Genomic DNA, 20418 nt, shown 5'->3' with positions numbered 1-20418 from the left:
CTAGTTTAGGGGTGAACAGCAGTGGGCTTGATGGAGAAGGAAGCCAAACTGCATGGCAGTTATATGAAAGGCTGAGTGCATGGAGGGTCGTGGATGGATGGTGCCACTGCATGGCTGGGAATTTACTGGGAGGCTAACTGGCTGGGCTTTTGATGCCCAGAGCAGGGAGAGGGGTTTGAGGGCAAGAGTCTCATCAAACTTTCTGGAAGGGAACTGGCTTTCTTGGGACTGGCAGAGTGGGACTGAACTTACTTTGAATTAGGTTTTAAAAGGTGATGCTGGAAGTCTGGGAAACTTGGGGACACTCAGGGTTTTTTTTTTTTATTAACTTTATTTTGAAATAATTACAAATTCATAAGAAGTTACAAATATACTGCGTTTTGATGTATAAGATGTTAAATGTGGCACAAGCCATTACTGCAATCTACATTCTAGTCAGTGATCTAGACTCATGGACCCTGTGAGTCCAATGAGGTTTTGGCCAGGCCCACTGAATTGTCTGACATCCCTCTCAGACCTTTGGTAACATGGCATCAAGTCCTCAGCATGGGTCAATTAAAAATGTGAATTTCTGGTGCTTAGTGAAGAATAATAGAGTGATTTGACTAAACTCATCACAAAAATATTTAGAAGTGGGCGTAAAATTTGACAAGGGTGTACAAATTAAAATAATATATATACTGTTTTAATTTGTACACCTTTTAATATATGCCATTTATTTATCACAATAAAGCTAACATTTATTGAGCATTTACAACGTCCCAGGGACTATACCAAGTGTTTTGCATGTATTATCCCAGTTAATCCTTATGGCAAGTCTTTGTGGTAGGAACTATTATATCACTATTTTAAAGATGAAGCAGAGGGGAGGGTATAGCTCAGTGGTAGAGTGCATGCCTAATGTGCAGAAGGTCCTGAGTTCAATTTCCAGTACTGCCATTAAAAAATAAATAAGTAAATAAACCTAATTACCTCTTTCACAAAAACAAAACAAAACAAAAAAAGATGAAGCACAGGAACAGATAGGTTGAGTGACTTGCCCAGGGTCACACAGCTACTAAGCCATAATTCAGGTCTGTCTGATTTTAGAGCCCAAGTTCTTACTCATTTCTTTCTATGTGTCTCTAGGGGCACCTTAGAAGGATGTACTTGCCTTGGGGTCAAAGCCTATTCTTTTTGCTCTGATGGATGGACAGAGGTCAGGAGGAGTGAACCCAGGGGAGTCACTCCCCCTAGATTGAAGGGGAGCTGGAAGAGAGGTAAGGACACATACCTCGGAAGCAGAAGGCGTGGTGCCGGGACAATGGGTCCAGGAGGCCTGTTTGGTTAGGGTAGAGGTAGACGGTTCTCACGCCTGGCTTTTCCCCACCGCAGGCGGGCCTTGGGGTGACGATGGGGTAGCGGAGGCTGCCGTCGGACAGCCAGCCGGCATAGCACTTGTCCAGGCCACGGCTCCAGGCAGCATAGAGCTGGCCTGTGGAGGCCAGTGTGGCGTTTTGGGATTCACAGAACTCCTGGGCTTCCTGGAAGGTGAACTGCTCCAGGCGTGTGGCGAAGAACACCTCCCCTGGGGGCAGAGGCAGGTGGCAGGTGTGATCCTCCACCCCCATGGCCAGAGCAGCCTCTGCTCACCCAGGGGCAGGGCAGCTGAATCACGATGAGGTGGTCACTCTCCCCTCCTTCCCTCCTTTCTAGATTCTCCAGTCGCACTTAGGCACCCCCTCCTCCAGCTAGGAGAGGTACTCCCTTGGGTACCCTGTGTTCCTCTAAACCACAGCACGAAATCATCGAGCACCGAATGCTGTGGACTTGTGGCCCCACCCCAACCCTCATCCCACCCTGTGAACTCATGGAAGGCAGGGGGTGGGTCCTGTTGCCACTGTTGGGTGTTGGGTCCCAGCACCTCGAACTCTACCCAGGTCCCTGTCTGATTTAGGGGAAGGAAGTTCACATTTACTGAACATCTGCTTATACCTGGCACTTCTCATGGACATCTCATTTGATACTCAAAAAAAGTCTCTGATATTAGCATAAATCAACCCCATTTTACAGATGAGGAAATTGAGGCCTAGAGAAGTAATTTGTCCAGGTTCCAAAACAAGTGAATGGCAATGCTGAAATCTTTCCAGAATGCCAGCATTTCCAAAATTGGGTTCAGTGAAACAGTAATTTGGTGATTTTAATTGAAATGAAAAGAAATAAAATAAAATCAAATAAAGGGTCTGTGTTTAAATAAGCTTGGTCAAATGCTTGGTTAAGCAGAGTTAGAGACTTTTTCTTACTGAAGGACTTTTTAGAGTCTTTGATTTGTTCATGTGCATTGAGATTCTCTATGAAGCAGGTAGTGTATATAACACTTCTTGGTATAAGTGAATTGATTCATTTATCCACAGAACTCATTGCTTTTTAAAGAAAACAATGCTCTCCCGCAGTGCTGGGGAGTCCTTGTGAACCACCTGAGGGGGAGAGAAGGGGCCTGACCTGGGAGAGGAGCTGGGGGGGCTTTCTTTCTTAAACACTCTGCCCCCTGCTTCCAGCCCAGGTGGGAATGGGACTAGGTGGATGGTAACTCCCCCTCCTCTGTGGCTTCCCATCAGACCCCTGCTGTCTAGAACCCAAAATGTGAGAATGTGGCCTGTACCCTCGAGCCTGTCCACGTAGCAGTAGACATCATAGGTTTCTGATGGTGGCCGCACACCGTAGGTCCTGACCCCTGGGCTGCTGTCCTTGTCACCCACACATGGGGTCCGTGGGCTCACAATGGGGTATCTGCAGAGGAGGGTAGGAGGGATGGATGAAGGCCTGTTCTGGGGGCTGGGGGATGCAGGACCCCAGGGTGAGGCCAGAAGGTCACTTGGAGACTCAGGCAGGTGTGTCTTCTGTTGTCCAATGGGATTCAAACTAGGAAGGAACCTCTCATGCAGCAAGTTCCTTGCATGGCAAGGGAAAGGGTCTGGGGTCTTTGGGTGGGAAGGGAGGGATTCTGGCTTCAGAACAGACCCCATGGCAAGGCAGGGCACGGGTCAAACTGGAGGGCACTGGGGGCTTGAGGAGGGGCTCTCCTTCTCTATGTCTCTTAAGGGGGGGGGGGAAATGACCAAGGAGTTAATGTCACCCGGGGCCCTTCCCCACACTCTCAGTATATGTCTTGTCTAGGGGAGAAATTAAAGGAGTGACCATGCGCCATTAATTAATTAATTAACCCGCAGTGTGGCAGGTGCCTGCTTTGTGCTGGCTGCCGCAGGCTCTCGTTCTCCAAGTCTGATCTCTCAGGGTTGGGTTTGGGCTGGGAGGGGAGCCCAGCTCGTCTGTCACCTGACGGTCTGGTCCTGTAGCCAGCCGGCGTCACACTGCTCGTAGCCTGCTTCATAGGCGGCCTGGAGCTGCTCTGGTGAGGCGATGACGGCCCCGGTGCTCAGGCAGGCCTGCTGTGCCTCCTCGAAGGTTAGCGAGTAGCGGGAGGAGCCTGGGCGGTAGTGGAACACGACCCCTGGGTGGGGAGGAGAGGGAGAGAAGGAGAGACAGGGCAGGCTCAGGGCATGGACTGGGTACCACAATGCTGGTGCCCATGGGGCTGGATTCTCGAGGCTCTGAGGGCATGGAGAGAGCCCTGGCTTCTTGAGGAGTGACTTCCTCTCATCCCTCTTCCTTTCCTACTCCTGATCTGATTCCCAGCCGAGTGGTTTTTCTCTACTTGTTCAAACTGCTCCTGAAATCCACCTCTGAGGGAGCTTTCTAGGACTCTTCTGCCATAGACCTCCCCAACCCTCCTTCCTGGGCTCCTCACTCTCAGGGTGCTCATTTGTCCCTTTACTCTTTAGAACAAATGCATTTTATTCTTATTGTATAAAGAACAAACAATCATTACAAAGCATCTGGAAACAGTAGAGAAGGAGAAGGAAGAAACCAAACAATCAGTAGCATTTCCTCCACTAGGCCCAGAGTCCCGGGTTCAGGGGGTGGATGGCCTTCCTGAAAGTGGCTGCAAAAGTTTGTGTGGGTGCATCAGGCATATTGCTGGGGAGTGACTCATAGCTTTGCCAGATTCCCAAAGGGGCTAGGGTCCACACAGCCTGTCCTTGAGCCCCCACTTACTCCATATAAACTGGTCAGTCACCCAGGGAAGTGTCAAAAACAAGTGTGCATGCACACTTGTCACCTGGGTGACTGGCCAGTTTATGTCACAGTTGTGGATCCCCAGGCTGAGTCTGTTCCACATTCTTTGTCCTATCCTGTGTTAGATGCTCATCTGTCCACTGGTACCTTCTTATGTGGTGGCCATGTGGAGAGAGTGAGGGTCCCTTCAGCCTTGGACCCACCCTGGGACCCAGACATCATTGGTGTTATCCCAAACTTCTCAACAATTCTTCCTTCTTAACACACTGTATTTATCTGGGCAGTTCAGGCTAAAACCCCACTTGGTGGCATTGTGGGTGTGATGGTGGATGGCAGCATCCATCTGCCCCTCCCCCAGGAGGAGACATCACCAAAGCCCTGATGGAGGCCCCAGAATGTCCTTCCTGTTCATGGATGTGTTTGGGGACCAGCTGAGCTCCCTGTGATGTGACACCCCAGTTCTCCAGACACTTATGAGCCACCTGAAATACCATCATCCCAGAACAAGGGTGGCAAACTTTTTCTGGAAAGGGCCAGGCAGAACACATTGTAAGCTTTGTGGCCTAAAACTACTTAATTCTACCATGATAGCCCTAAATTCGCCACAGACAACATGTTAACAAATGGATGTGGCTTTGTTTCAATTGAACTTTATTTGTGGGCATTAAAATGTGAATTTCAGATAATTTTCATGATATGTCACAAAATATTACTCTTCTTTTGTCTTTTCCCTTCATCTCTTTAGAAAGATTCTTACTACTATTCTTAATTCTTAGTTCATGGACTGTATAAAACAGGTGGTGAGCTGGATTTGGCCCACTGGCCGTGGTTTGCTGACCCCTGACCTGGAGGCTCAGTGCTTTGAGGGGTTCAGGGGTCACCCAGTGCAGCTCTTTTCAAGCAGCTCTATTCTGTGGAAGTGCCTGATGGGGCGAGGTGGGCCCCTGTAAAGAGACCCCGTTCTCCACCGCACTTCGCCTTTACCTGTTGATACATACACTAGTCTCCACCTATGACTTCACTGGAAGGAAATGCTTTGTAATGAAAGAGACACACACACACACTAGCATGGGCATCACTGGTCTGGTCCATCCCGCTTGCCTCACAAGAGAGAAGAGCCAAGTCTGAGAGGAGGGAGGCTTGTCCCAGGTCCCAGGTTAAGTTGAAGGCATAGAAACCCACAGGCCAAGTTCTCTGCACCAGTCCCCGTTGCAGCCCCCTGAGGGGTGGGCACTTACCCCCTGGCAGTCGTGGCTGCCCTGGGACCTCAGCTGCACCTGGGACTGCGGTCACCTGCACAACAAGGTCTGCACTGGTGAAGGCCGTGGGGGAGCCCAGGACAGGCGTGGACTCCTCGGTAAAGGCCCAGGGCCTGGTGGCCTCTCCTGTCCTGTTCTCAGCCTCCGGGAAGGCAGTGGTCTCTACGTGAGTCGCAAATGTGAAGGGCTCCTCAGGCTCCAGGCCAGTGGGGGACACATCAAAGACGGGTTTCACCGTGAGGATGACGCTGCCTCGCGCTTCGCCCTCGGTGATGTTTTGGGGCAGGGGCAGCTCCACATCAGGCCAGGTCACCGTCTGGATGGTGATGTCCCCCTCACCACCCACCCCGAAGAAGCTTTCTGGGATGTCCACAAAGTCTTCACCTGGGGTAGGGGACAAAGACACGCATTAGTGCTCAGCCTGGGGCTGGCTCAGAGATGAGCCTCAGATCACCTCCTCCCCTGCTAAGGAAGGAAAGCACCCACTGTGTGTCTGGCCCCTTTCAGAGGCCCTCAACAATTTGAGTATTTATTATAATGGCGCCCACGGTTTCCAGATTAAAAAAGAATGTACTCATCACAGCCCAGGATACTGACCAATCAGCTCAGTGCTTGTGAAAGCATCCTGCTCCAACATCCCTTCCTGATCAATGCCAGCTGCCTCCTTACCTATCTTGTGGGTATCCTGTGGCCGTGTGATGTTGTAACTAGCCAATGGCTAACGTAAGTCAGTTACAAAGAGAACCTGAAAAATCTTCCCAAAGATGCAGAAGTTCATGAAATCGACGAAAGTGACAGGAGAGAACTGCCTGCCTGAGTCACGAACACACAGGGGTCTGGCAGAAACGAGCCGCTTAGTAATTAAAATAAAGAGAACATCCATGAAGGTGCTACTACTTCAGACAGGGTGGTGAGAATATTGAAAGGTTAAGAGAGGCTTTGGGGGAAAATCCTAATCATTTTTGCAAAAATAACCCTCTTTATGTAAGATCGGGCTGTGAAAGTTAAACGTGAAATGAGCTATGTCACCGTGCTAGCACCAATTTTGTCATAAAATTCATGCACCTCCATATTATTCATTGTTTTTTTCTCCAAGAACTAGCAGTTAATTCTAATTATAACCTAGACTGTGTAAAATACAAGATAAAAACCTTATTTTTTAAAGTTTTAGTCCAAATTTTCAAAATAAAGTCCCTGCCAAAACTTTCCCCCACCCTTTTCAATAACACTTTTGTTCTCCTTTTGAAGTGCATTCAATTTGAAAGGACAGAGCCAGCATTCTTCCCCATCTTCCATGCAGGACCACCATCTTCCCACTAGACAGAGGAGGAAAGTGAGGCTCAGGGCCTTGACTTTGCCACAGCTGAACGGTAGCTGGCAGCAAAGGGGTGATTCAAACCTGAGAAAACAGACTAAAAATCTCATGCTTTCCCCTCTCTGTTCTGGGCTGAGGAGACAGGGCTGGGTGCACAGCAGCCTCCAGTGATTCTATCTTAGCTCTTCTAGGAATCAGTGAAAATAGGGAGGTGCTAAGGCACGGGGTTCAGGTACCTAGTGGCCCCTTAATGGAAGTAAAAACCAACCCCCCATTCTAAGATCTTGTCCTCTGAGCCCCAGTTACGGTGGCTGGAGCTCCCCTCCGGCCTCCGGCCCAGCCCCACCTGTGTAGCAGATGGCGTCGTAGCGGGATGAGGGGTCCGGGTAGCCCGTCTGGTTGGCATGCAGGTAGACGGTCCTCACGCCCAGGAGGTTGCCCCCGCAGTTGGGCCGGGCCTTGGAGATGGGGTAGCGCACGCTGCGGTCGGCCAGCCAGCCGGCGCTGCACATGTCCATGCCGCCCTGCCAGGCCAGGTAGAGCTGGCCGGTGGTGGCCAGCCGGGCGCCCAGCCGCCGGCACTCGTTGGCTGCCTCCTGGAAGGTGAACTTCTCCGGGGATGTTGCATAAAAGACCTCACCTGTGAAAGACAGAGCCGGCGGGGTGAGGAGCTCCCTCCCAAGTCTGCCCCACATCCCCAAGGAGATCCACACCGTTCCCTGGGGCTTGGCCTCTAACTTCTCCGAGCCCTGGTCCCACAGGTCCATATCTCAGATCCTGCCCTCCACTTCCTTTGGGCTTTTGGGCAGGGTGACGTTGGTTTCCTAAAACAGGGGAACCAAGAAAGAAACTGCTGAAAAGGCAAAGAAGCGAGGAAAGCTCAGAGCAGTGTGAAGCCCGGATGGAAACTCCTGCTGGAAAGCATTTCGCCCGCAGTTTGCTGTGGCACTTCCCACCACTAGAGCGTCTTTCCTGAGTCAAACATTGTCCACTAGAGCAATCCTTTAAAAAAATCCAAATTCTGATGGGAAAAGCAAGCATCAGGTTTTGACCCTCAGAGCAGTGGTTTTCCAAACTGGGGTCTGTAGGCCCCGAAGTGTCCACAGGGGCGTTAGGGATGCCTGTGGGCTCTTTTAACTATTTCTGAAAACTTAACAAGGTTGTGCTTGGGGGAGGGGTGGGGTGGTGGGCCAGACCTTTGCAGGTGCCTGGGGCCACTGAGGCCTTCGTCAAAGGGGAGAGTGAGGGGGCCAGGCCCCTCCTTCCCCAACTCTACCCTCCCCGCCCAGCTGGGCATGGCAGAGGGGGGTCGAATGTGTGGTGTCCTGGGATAGTGCCCTGCCCCGAGGAGACCTGTGTGATCCTGAGTGTCAGCAGGATGAAGGGGCTGGGCAGGGGGCTTTGGGGAAGAGGGCGGGCAGCCTCACCCTCCATCTCCTCTGCGAAGCAGTACACATCATAGGTCTCATTGGTGTCACGAATGCCATAGGTTCTCACGCCGGGAAACTCATCCTTGTCCCCATAGCAGCCTTCCCTCGGAGTGTGGATGGGGTACCTGTCAGGAACCCAAAGTAGAGGTGTGACACTCAGGGCACAGAGGGGGCTGGGAGACTGTGCCCTTGTATCCTCCTCTCTTGTGGGAGCAAATGGTGACTTACTGATGTGTTTGCCAGTATCTGTCCTAGATCTGTGGGCTACTTGCTTTTACAGTTTTTACCCCAGCTTTATTGAGATATATGTTTTCACCATAATTGGTAATTAAAGCTCCCCTGACTGAATATTTATTGGTGCCAAGCATGTTCTATTTGAGGCTTGCAAACTTTTTCTATAAAAGGGCAGAGAGTAAATATTTTAGATCTTGCAGACCACAGGGTCTCCATTGTGACTAGTCAACCTTGCCATTGCGGTGCAAAGCAACCTAAAAAGATAGGCGTGACTGTGTTCCCATAAAATTTAATTTACAGAAACAAAGGGTAAGTTGGATTTGACCCATGAGCCATGGTTTGCTGAACCCTGCTCTGTACCATTTGAGTCTTATATCAACCTAATGAAGCAAGTGCTATAATTGCTGTATTTTAAATGGAAGAAACAGAGGCCCAGAGATGTTAAGCAATTGATTCAAGGTCACAGTTTCCAAGTGTCGGAGCTGGGGGTTGAGCCCAGCTCTTTCTGAGGCTGAGGTGTGGGTTTCTGCACCATGTCAGGCTGTTGTCTCATTTTGCTCTTTTAAAAAATTGTTGATGGGTTTTGTGTCCTAAGATGTCTTGCCTACCCCAAGATTACAGAGATATTTTCCTTTGTTTTCTTCTTGTGGCTTTGTGGTTCTGGCTTTTGCATTCAGGGCTCTGATCCACCCTGAATGAACTGTCTCATCTTGCCTTAACAGGCTCACTCACATGACTGAGAGCCCTAGAAGGCAGGGCTCTGTCTGTCCTGTGGGCAACCCATCCCTCAGCAGCTGTGCTCAGGGAAAAATGTGCCAAGAAGCTTAATTTATGTATGTCTTGCCTTATTAAAAACAAACAGGATGTATTCTACAATTTTGAAATCCCAGTATACTGTATAGCATAGGGAAATACATGCAAGAACTTATGGTAGCTCACGGAGGAAAAAAGGTGACAATGAATATATATATGTTCATGTATAACTGAAAAATTGTGATCTACACTGGAATTTGATACAACACTGTAAAATGATTATAAATCAATAAAAAAATGTTTAAAAAAATAAAAGTAAGCCTTTCATGTGAATCAAAATCCTAAATCCTAAGAAAGAAATTGTACCTGTAGAAAAAAAAACAGGATGTAAAGTTGTTTACAAAAATATGTAATCACCCATGTTTAAAAAAGAAGTAAGCACAGAAATGGTGGCAAAAGGAAAAAATGGGTAGGAAGAATAATGATGTGTATGCCATATGACTCAGGAATCCCACTCCTGGGCTTGTATCCAGAAGGAAATCTACTTCAGGATGACACCTGCACCCCAATGTTCATAGCAGCACTATTTACAATAGCCAAAACATGGAAACAGCCTAAATGTCCATCAACAGGTGACTGGATAAAGAAGATGTGGTATATTTATACAATGGAATACTACTCAGCCATAAAAACCGACAACATAACGCCATTTGCAGCAACATGGATGCTCCTAGAGAATGTCATTCTAAGTGAAGTAAGCCAGAAAGAGAAAGAAAAATACCATATGAGATCGCTCATATGTGGAATCTAAGGACTCATGGACAGAGAATACAGACTTGTGGTTACCAGGGGGGTAGAGGGTGGGAAGGGATAGACTGGGATTTCAAAATTGTAGAATAGATAAACAAGATTACACTGTATAGCACAGGGAAATATACACAAAATGTTATGATAAATCACAGAGAAAAAAATGTGACAATGAGTGTGTATATGTCCATGAATGACTGAAAAATTGTGCTGAACACTGGAATTTGACACAACATTGTAAAATGATTATAAATCAATAAAAAATGTTAAAAAAAAGCAAAAATTAAAAAAAAAGAATAATGATGTGTAATTTCCATGGAGAAAATGCTCATGTAGGGCGAAGCTGCTAGTGGCTACTCACTCCACCGCAGGACAGAAGATCAAGGATTTGGGACAGGTCACTGGGTGCCTGACTTAGAATTGGCCAAGGCATCCCTCCAGCCCCAGCCTGGGTTGGCCACGGTGTCAGGCTGGTCTCAGCTCAGTGCTGGTCACCGTTAAAACCCACTGCCCATCCTACTCTGACGGTGGCGTGGGGGCTAACCTGACGGTCTGGTCGGCCAGCCAGCCGGCATCGCACTGGTGGAAGCCGTCCTCGTAGGCGGCCTGCAGTTGTTCGGGCGTGGCGATGATGGCACTGTTCTGCAGGCAGGCCCGCTGGGCCCTGTCAAAGTCCAGGGTGTAGCGCGTGGAGATGGCTCTGTAATGGAACACGATGCCTGCAAGACACGTGAGGGTGGGACAGCAGGTCAGGCACAGCCTCTCACCAGGGAGGTCCTTGCAGAATTACGACAATGGTCATGGAGACCTTAGAGACATCTGGTCTGGCCTCTCCCTGAGGATCCCCTCTCCATGTCTTCACGTGGTCCTTCTGCCTTTGCTGGAACATCTCCCATAACTCATCTCCACTACCCCACAAGACATACTGGAATACCTGTGATAATTCTGACCATCAGAAAGTTCTCTGACTTGACCTAAAATTGGTCTCCTTATAATTTTTTGTTGTCACTCCAGGACCCCATATTTGCTTTGGGGAAAGAGACACTTAGATGTCCACGCACCCTCAGCCCAGGGGCTTCCTAGTGGGAGTCCTGTTTAAGGCTCTCACAGGAGTGGACCATCTGTGGCAGAGCCTCCCCGCAGGAAAAATCTAGTGCTGACTGGAGTTCTGAAGCCAACCAAGGACATAAGCATTTCCCTTGGGCAATGGAGGGAAAGGGGACCGGGGAGTCCCCATCCCTTTCTTTGGCTTCTGGAACTGGAGGTGGGGGAGGGAAAAGACACCTGGATGGAGAGTCGGGAGATTGCTCTGGCTCACTTCCAGGGAAACTTCAGGCAGTAACTGAACCTCAGTTTGCTTGTCTGTAAAATGGGGATGATCACAAGGCTCACCGAGTCACAGGACTGTTAGGAAGCAAAGACTGTCATTTAAGTGTGAATATGACCAGGGAGTATTTAATTCCTCCAAAGTCCAGAGAGAGTGATATTACCAGTTCTGTGTTACAGAGGAAGCAACTGAAGTTAAGTAATTTGACTGAGGTGCAAACCGGCGGGGGAGGAGCTGGGATTGAAAGCCAGCCAGCCTGGGTGCACACCAGTGAGGATGCCACTCTGGCTCCATCCGCAGGTGAAGCAGTGTCCCTGTGGGGGGCTCTCACCTTTCACCACGACCTCCACGGTTGCCTCACTGTCCTCGATGCCGTGCATCACCTCACAGCGATAGATCCCAGAGTCATTGGAGCGCAGGTTCTGGATTTCCAGGGTGGCGTCGCTGGGGATGGCCGGGTAATTGGGCAGCGTGGCCTTGTCTTGGTAGGCACTGTTGACCCGCACCTGCCCTTCGGTGGCCACCAGCAGCACCACCTCCTTCTCCTTGGAAACGCGGCTCCACTTGATTCTCGGGGCGAGAGGGGCGGTGGAGGGGGCGGTGGTCACGGGGTGCACGGGGTGGATAAAATAGCAGGGGATGGTGAGGGAGCTCCCCAGGAGGACTCGCAGGGGGGATGGTTCAGGGATGCTGACACTCAGAGAGTTGTCAGGGTCTGTGGGGGAGACATGGGGTGGGAGACAGATTTGTTAGTGCCTGGAGAGGACCACCCAGCTTCCCTGTCAGTCCTTCTGGAAATGACAATGACCCATGAACATGTGTGTGTCTGTGCTGGGGGACGTTCCTGTGCCACATGGATTCCCTTCCAGAGCAGCTTCCTCAAGACCCTGGTCTCTGTGCCTCAAGACAGGAGCTATGGAGCCAGTAGAGGCTGCAGAGAACTAGGGGCAACTTCAGAGGGGAGACCATCTCTCTGTTTCTCAGACTGGGGTACCTTAGGGGATGCCAAGCCATAGGGTAAACAGGAGGTATCTTCCTGGAGTGACTGCTTGACTCAAAGATTGTGGAAAAATTATTTGGAGGTCAAAAAAATTATTATGGGGAAGAAAAGAAAATCCACACAACTTTTAAAGCTAAGATACAAAAACGTCAAAGATGTGTCCCACTTGAGGAGGTCTGCTTGGGTTCCATCAGGATCTGGCAGAGGGACAAGTCATTCTCTTCTGCTGTTGGGGGATTGGGATCTGGCTGGAGAAGCAACAGAGAGGATGACACTGAAGTCTGCAGAGTCAGACAGAGGTGGGGTTGGGATATGATTAGACTCCACCAAAATTCACGTAGGGCATTGATAGGAAAGAGGCAGCATGTTTGCCAAACCCCGCTAGACAATCTCCCTGCAATGGGAAGGGAACAGCTTTCACAAAATAGTACCTTTCACAGAGAGTTATATACTTATGGAAACTTTTTTCCCAGGAAAGCCTACAGGTTGAAAATAAAAATGTTTCAGATATTTGTGGGTGGAAGATACACAACAAAGCAAGGAATGGAGATTTGGGAATGTTAGAGGTCCAGCCCTAACCTTTCGAGATCCTGGGCGGTCACCATGAGGCCCTTCCACACAAATCTCCCTGTGAATGCTCGGTCCTAGCACACAACGAAGTAGCATGGTTTTAGTGGGTGGTAGTTCTCTGGGGACAGCCGAAAGTGACAGCAGCGACCAGCTCTGCAGCTTTTAAAGCTCTCAAGCAAACTGGTTGGCCTGTGTGGGTAAGCCATCCCAGGTTATAGCCCGGGGCTGAATATTTGTGGGTCCCAGAGCAAGAGTACAAATGGAGACCCATAGGCTGTATGTCTAAATATTTAAAAGTTATAAATCAGGCCAACAGCTTGTTGAATAAAATACATTCTATCTTCTTATTAGACAGTGATACCTTTCAAAATGAAAAGCCAGATTCAAATTTAGAATTCTTGGATTCCTTAGAGCTTTGCTTTGGGAGGTGGTGGCCAAGCTGGAGGAGGGGAAATCAGGGCGCCTGTCGTCCCGTCACTGCTCTGCACTGTGAGAGGTCGGTGTTTATCCCGGCCCTCACATCCCAGCTCTGTCCACACCCGAACAGCCACCCCTTCACTCTCCCCCCAGCCTAGGGGCAGCTCACACCAGGGGTGTGGTCCCCTCATGAGAGGACAGACTCAAAGGAGAGACCCATGCAGCCTTGGAAGAGACTTGGGTCCAGTTTTTAGGGAATTCTGGACATCCTGGGTACCCAGAGGGAGCACAGATCTGGGTGGACAAGTCTTGTTGGCCCAGACTCCTCATCCTTTAGGGAGAACTGGGGCTGGAGGAGGATCAGAGGGAGTCCCTTCTCTAATGTGATGGTTCAGAGCAAGCACCAGGACTAGCAGTGCCAGGCTTGGTTCTCTGTCCCCGGAGTCCAGTCCTCAGTGCCTGCTGGTTAAATGGGGCATGTGTGGGAGTGTCCTCACCTGAAACTTCTACTGAGATGGCTGCTGCGATGACCCTCAGAGTCACAAACACCAAGAGTAGAGTGGTCATAGTTCACCTGGAAGAGGGGAGGCAGAAGCAGAGGTATTATTTGGAGGTTCAGCTACAGTGAAGTTGAGGGCATTTGTCACAGGACGAGTGAGATTAACTCCACACCCATGGATCTGAAATCACACCAAGGTAAGGAGGTTGCATTTGATTTGAGAGATATCTTCTCCAAGAATCCCCTCCTCACAAAACCTTCATAGTTTCTTAGTTTCATTACAGATGTGAGGCTGGAAACCTTCTGCTGCCTTTTCTAGGGGACCTCTCATTTTCCAACCAGCGAAGTCTCACTCTAAAGGATGCTTGTGATGGTTGATTTTCTGTGTCAACCCGACTGGGCCATGGGGTGCTCAAATATTTGGTCAACTGTTATTCTGGGTGCATCTGTGAGGGTGTTTTGGGATGAGATTAACATCTGAATTGGTAGACTGAATAGAGAAGATTGCCCTGCTAATGCAGGTGGGCCTCATCTAATCAGTTGAAGGCCTGCATAGAACAAAAAGCTTGAACCACCCCGGAAGAAGAGATAGTCTTTCCTGCCTGGGTCTCAAGCTTTCAGACTCCAGCTGGAACCCTGGCTCTCTAGCTTGCCAAATACCTCATTGTCGTGTGAGCCAATTTTTATAATAAGTCTCTCTCTCTATAGGTATGCAAATACCCCAATGGTCCTGCCTCTCTGGAGAACCCTGACTAACACAATCCCCCAGACCCACAGAAGTGACGTGAGTTACCCAACATCCCTGATGAAATCTGGACCTGCCACCAACTTAGATTCAGGGATCTTGTGTGTTTTAGGATGGAGAATGCTCCAAGTTCTGGGGCACAATTCAGGGGCCTGGTTCAAGTCAAGGGAAGGATGCTCACCCAGAGAGTTCTTGAGGAGACTGTGGGATGGGTAGATTAATAATTTAGGAGAGAAATGAAAGCCTTGGACCCCTAGATCCCTCCTGCTGGCCCAAACAATGACTTCATGTGAATTAGAGTAACAAACATTCCTTATTGTCATCTGCTGGAAAACTGTCACGCTAACTATACTAATCTGTGACAATGACTTGTAAAGGGCATCTCCTGCACAAATGGGACCCTGACTCCAAGTGGGCCAGTGCAGGTAGACCCCAAGAAGCCCCAACTGAATTTACAATAGATCAACCAGAGAGCTGGTTCTTAGTCTTGGCTGCTCCCTGAAATCATCTGGGCTTCAGCGGTCCTCAGGTGTTTTAAAAGCTCCGTAGGATGGGGCACCACTGCCTAGAGGGTATGCAGTCCCACCGTAGACACCTGTGCATCCCATGACGAATACTTGAGGATGTTTACTGAGTTGTTCTGTTGGACAGACCTGCACTGGTAACTTCCCTGCCCTCCTCTCAGTCTGTGAGCATTTAGTCTTGGTTTAAAAAGTGTTCGCCTCACAGATGCTCCGCAAGGAGGAGGGAACTAAAGACAAGAACAGCGCTTTCTGTGGCTGAGAGTAGTGCCCAGCTGAGGCCGCCCGCTTCTGGGACCTTGACTCGGCCAGTATCGGACGGCCCAGCAGGCGTCGCTATTGGCTCAGTCACCACTGGCTGCGGCGGGATGGAGTTAAGGATGAGGGGCTCCTGGGGTCCTCCCTCAGGAATGTGTGGGGGAGGAGTAGGCAGGACCCAGGACTCTGGGGACCCTCTTGGGTGACCCCGGCCTGCCGTTTGAGTGGTCTTTCCACCACTATCCTCCATTCACCCCACGTACGCCGGTCCCCAGAGTGAGGAAAGGGCTGTTTGTGTGGGCGCTGCTGGGCTCCGGACAAGAACGTGAGGCTTGTCTGCCTCATGTTGTAGGAAGTCTGGAAAATCCCGAAGGCCTAAGAAGTAGCTCCTTGCTTCTCCTCAGGGATTTTTTTGTCTTCCAAAAGAAAAAAAAAATCTCTGGGGCTCCAGGCTCTGGCATTTGAGGGGCCTCTGGTTCAGGCCCAGTGTGAGCAGTGACAGCCAAGAAAGAGTCCCCACAGTGAGAAGGGGGCTCGTCTCCCAGGCCACTCTCTTCCCAGAGCCTCAGGGAAACCACGTCCAGACACAAGGCCCGCCTGTTCTTCTCCTTCAGAACACCCTTCACTGGGCAGTTCTGTGTATGTTTTCGGGGTTGTGTTTCTTCCCTCCCTCTCTGAACAAGTCCGACATTGTCCGGGACGCAGTGGTTCTCTGTGGGGCCTGGGCCCGCTCAGTTTTTCCCCCTGGCTTCGGCCAGCAATGAAAAGGGCAGGGAGTGTGTGTGTGTGTGTGTGTGTGTGTGTGTGTGTGTGTATGTGTGTTGGGGTGGGGGGGATGTGGGCAGAGAAACTAATTTTATTTCTTCTTTTTTTTAAGACAAACTTTGGGATAGAAATATTGCAATAAATATGCTCTTGTGTTTGTGTGTGTTTTCTCAGCTGTAAAGAAAATAGGGAGAAATTCCATTCTGTCTGGACTCCAAGTGTCTCCAGGACTCACTGAGCCTTTATGTGAGGAGATGGGTCCTGCCAGGCCTGTCAACAGGGAGGCCTTTCTCCATGGGAAGCAAAGGTGGCGAGGGGCCTGGGTAGCTGGGCTGGTGGAAGGGGAAGGGGGGCGCCTGAAACGAAGGGAAGAGGAGCTTTGGGGAGCAGGACGCGGATGCTGGGTGAAGGCGAGGTGTGTGAGTGGCACTTCTGGATTCATCATCAAGGAACTGGCTTTCTCAGGAGGGAAATATTAGAAGGCCTGAAGGGGGTTTTGTTAGTACTCTGAACCTGAGTGAGGCTGTGGGTGTGTGAGAGAGAGAAAGAGAGAGGGAGAGATCTATAGCTGAAGACAGGGACTCCTTCCACCTCCTTGTCAGCTAGACTCTGTCCCATGCCTGCCAGCCCTGCCGGGGCCTTGGCCTTTACTCCATCAGCTGAGGGGCTTGACTGGGCACCTGACCTGCCTGCCCTGAATTCCTATTCCAGCAACATGCATTGGATCCCCTGGTCCTGGCTCGGCCACCTCCTGCTTTAACAGTACAAGACCCACCCCTACAGCTGTTTCAGAGGCCGAGCGAGATAACGTGCCAGGCAGGCCCCCCCCCACCTCTGGAGGGCAGGGGCTGTGTCTCTGGCTCGGTACCCAGCCCAGGGTCTGGCACTCAGCAGGCATCCATCAGCACCACTCTCCTCCCACCTCGCTGGTGTCAGGCCTGGGTGAGCCTCTCAGAATGAAGGGACTGGAAGAGAGTTTAGCGGTTACAGGGAGGCTTCATGCCCTGGGATGAGGGCTGGACTAGATGACTTTCCATAAAGGATAAAACTGCCTTTGTTTCAAAAATAACATCACCAAGCTACCAAACGTTTGGAAAATAGGGACTAGAGAAAATAAATCATCCCAATCCTCAATCCTAATCCAACCATTATTCATGTTTTGATAATTATCTTTCTGGTCTTTTTCCTTAGGCATCCACTTGTGTTCTGTGGAATTGTAATCATTTGGTGTCCTTTTTGCTTTTTCCACATAGCACAGTGGACCAAATGACTTTTTTGGGGGGTGGTTTCTTCAAAACTGATGGCTTTGGGGTTTACAATCACGACCTCCCTGCCAGGGATCCTGTCTACGTGGCCAGGCCAGGTGGTCTTCAGCCTCTGGTTGAATAGGGTAGTCCCCACACCGCTGGGCAGCCCCAACTGTGCTCAGCATCTTCTAAGACGGAGTCAAGATGACCCTCCTCATTGTAATTTCCACCCCCGAGTTCTACCCTCAGGGGCCATTCCTCTTTCATGGGACTCCTGCTGGACCTCCAGGGGTCTGATCTGCTCTTCCATCGCTGTTCTCCTATGGAGACATTCCTAGATCCTTCAAGTCTTCCTCACATGGCTTCCAGACCTCTCTTCCCTCCCTGGAGCCACAGAAGGTCAGAGCTGGGCTAGACTTTGGTGAACATCAAGTCCAGTGCTTCCATTTTGCAGGTGAAGAAACTGAGGCCCAATGAGGGTAAGTTATTTGCTCAAGGCCACATGGTAGGTTGGAGATGGAGTCAGGACCAGACTTCTGGTCCGCAGTTCTCAGGACTGGCAGTCATAATCCCAGGCTTGTGAGCTCTACAGAACAGCGAGATTGTCTGTCTTGTTCCTCACTCTCTCCCTGGCCCCCAGCAAAATGCCCAGCACAGAAGGAGGGCCATCAGAAAAACCGGCTGAATGAATGAATGAACAAATGGAGGCCCAAGTACCTTAGAAGTCACCTCCTCCAATTCTAGGCCCCCAAGGGAGGACGGATGGGCCTGGAGGACAACATCTGTTGAGCACCCATGAGAGGTACAGCTCTCTGAGGTAAGGCCACTCCCAGTTTGCAGTCAATAAATCTCAGCCAGGGACATATATGGCTTGCTTGTGATGCGCATAGCGATGTTAATGCTAGCACAGCAGTACAACATGTGACCTTGGGGAGGTCATGGTCCATGTGCAGTGAGGAGTATGACACCCAGGGTTTTCCTTCCCCAGGGCTCCAGGGAGGACCAGTGTTGAGCTGAAGCCAATTTTAAGCATCTCTTCTCAACTCCATGTTCAGTGACGTCACATCAGCAGCTTGAAAATGGTCACGATGAGGGTATTAACACTCTGGAAATCAGGAGACACTACAGACAAGGGCTTTTCTTTCTTTCTTTTCTTTCTTTCCTTTTTTGAGAGTGGGTTTAAGAGCACATTGCTGGAAGTTACTAATAGTAATAAAGAAAAAGGAGGAGGAGGATAATGGGCACTTCTCTTTTTCCAATGAAGACTTATTCTTCATTCATTTTGCTGTCCTGCAGAAGTTCCGAAGGTGACCCTGAAACCAAGGCCAGACTGACAGCCTGAGGGCAGGGTAGGGTCACATTCACCTCCATGTCAGATGCCCAGGCCCAGCCAGACAGCCACATAAGTACAGACTCAGCAAATGCTTGCTGGATAAGTGGGTGTATTTATTCCCTCTTCCCTGACCCTGTGCTCCTGTGTTCTCTATGAAGCTGATCAGGCCCTGCCCTTCAGTTCTGCTCTCCCAACTGTGACTGCCTCTACAGTCACTTTTTTAGGCGTCTAATTTTTCTCTTGTTTTATAGGCTACCTTGGCATATCCTGCAGATTGTGACCTCCTCAAGGTTTAAAATCAAGCCTTAAGTCAAAAAAAGAAGTCCTCCTGTGTTAATTCACACAGTGCCGGGGTGGTGGTGGGGGGTGGGGGCTACAAGGAACAATGGTATTTCACATCTCCTTGTCAAATGAATTGGTGGATGTTGGAATTCAGCAGACTGGCTGACCAGTAAGATTTGCCAGTACCCAAGGGGCTCTGTGTCTGTGACTTAACTCCTGGGGAGGGATTCAAAAGGATCAAGGTCAGCCATCCCCCCAGCCTCCAGCCTCCAGCACATCACTTATTTGCTGGCTGATCCCCCAGTCGTGCCTCTTCTCTTATCATTCATGGATCTGTGCATAAAAGCAGGTGCACTTGAGACTGGTTTTAAATCCAGCAAAGAGAAAGTGGCAGGGATCCCACACCAAGGACACATCTGGCTAGAGTGACCCTAACTGCAGCTGCTAATTTTCTACATATTCTAAACAGACACATGAAAGGGTGTGGAAAAGGGGGAGCCAGGAAACTGATTCCAGGGGAACTCATGCTGGACCTCAGTTTTCCCATCTGCACACTGGAATCAGAATGCAAGCGTCACCCCAGGAACATAGTGAAGATAATTTGGGGGGATGTTAACACTTCTTTGTATTTACTCCTCTTTCTCCTCTCCCTTTCTTCCTTATTCTCTATGTCTTTTCCCGTATTGTTTATTTTCTTATTCCTATTTTATGACGGCTCTGTCATCACCAAAACACATTAAGTACTACAGATGTTTTTCTGCTTTCTAGGCAATTAAGAGGGTCCACTGAGAAAGGCTATTGGCAGGGGGCTGGGGGTGCTGCAGATAAACCTTTCAAGCCCACAGTTTTGTCTAGGATTGGCCTCGAGCAGGGCTGTGCTAAGACAGAGGGGCACGGTGAGAGGGGGAGGAAGGGTTTTCCCCTGAGTTGCTTATCGAATGTGGAGATAAACCTGTGCAGAGATAGCAGACATGAGTGAGTGGGCTCTGGGTCCTAGCCTTGACCCTGCCTGGAACGGCTGCATGACCCCGAGCTTCAGTTTTTCCATCTTTGACGTGGAGCAGAGTGGGAAAACTGGCCCTGGAATTCTCTGAGATTCTAAATACCAGCTCCACACAGTGCAGAAGAGAGACTCATTTGACACCAGGTCAGAGTGAGTCACGTCTCACTATCACAGCCTCCCCCACAGGTAGGGCCCAGCTTCTCTCTTGCTTGTTCTGCTCCTGCACCCAGGTCAGCATTCTCTGGGAAGATTCAAGCCCACTTGGAAAGATGCCCCTGTGCTCTTGATGTGCTGGGGAAGAAGCGAGGGGTGGGGGGATGCAAAGAGGGGAGCTGTGAGGTTGTGAGGGTCCTGTCTGAGTCTCAGAGGAGTTAGGGGAGGCTCTGAAGGGAAGAGCAAGGCTCAAGTGGAGAAATTGGGAGAAAAAAAGAAATCAGAAATGACACAGATCCAGAGGGAGTCACACCTCCCGAATGTACTCACCACTTTGGTACTCAAGACCCTTTGCTAACGTGGCCATACATTTGATTCCCAGCA

General features: G+C 49.9%; 1 protein-coding gene across 1 annotated transcript in view; it reads right to left on the bottom strand.

Moving 5' to 3' along the window:
- ACAN (aggrecan) overlaps positions 1 to 20418 on the bottom strand; it is a 61552-nt gene that overhangs the window by 20770 nt on the left and 20364 nt on the right. Inside the window, exons 2-10 of the mRNA XM_072950756.1 lie at positions 13726 to 13802; positions 11573 to 11956; positions 10459 to 10633; positions 8118 to 8245; positions 7037 to 7330; positions 5355 to 5759; positions 3316 to 3490; positions 2642 to 2769; positions 1274 to 1567 (exon numbers count right to left, since the gene is read on the bottom strand). Of these exons, the coding sequence (XP_072806857.1) occupies positions 1274 to 1567; positions 2642 to 2769; positions 3316 to 3490; positions 5355 to 5759; positions 7037 to 7330; positions 8118 to 8245; positions 10459 to 10633; positions 11573 to 11956; positions 13726 to 13795 (2053 nt within the window). The 5' untranslated portion in view covers positions 13796 to 13802. The remainder of the gene's footprint in view (positions 1 to 1273; positions 1568 to 2641; positions 2770 to 3315; positions 3491 to 5354; positions 5760 to 7036; positions 7331 to 8117; positions 8246 to 10458; positions 10634 to 11572; positions 11957 to 13725; positions 13803 to 20418) is intronic.

The sequence above is a fragment of the Vicugna pacos genome, chromosome 27, assembly GCF_048564905.1.
Source record: "Vicugna pacos chromosome 27, VicPac4, whole genome shotgun sequence".
In the NCBI taxonomy this organism is placed as follows: domain Eukaryota; kingdom Metazoa; phylum Chordata; class Mammalia; order Artiodactyla; family Camelidae; genus Vicugna; species Vicugna pacos.
The sequence above is the reverse complement of the archived record's forward strand: the minus strand, read 5'-3'. Positions and strand labels throughout refer to the sequence as shown.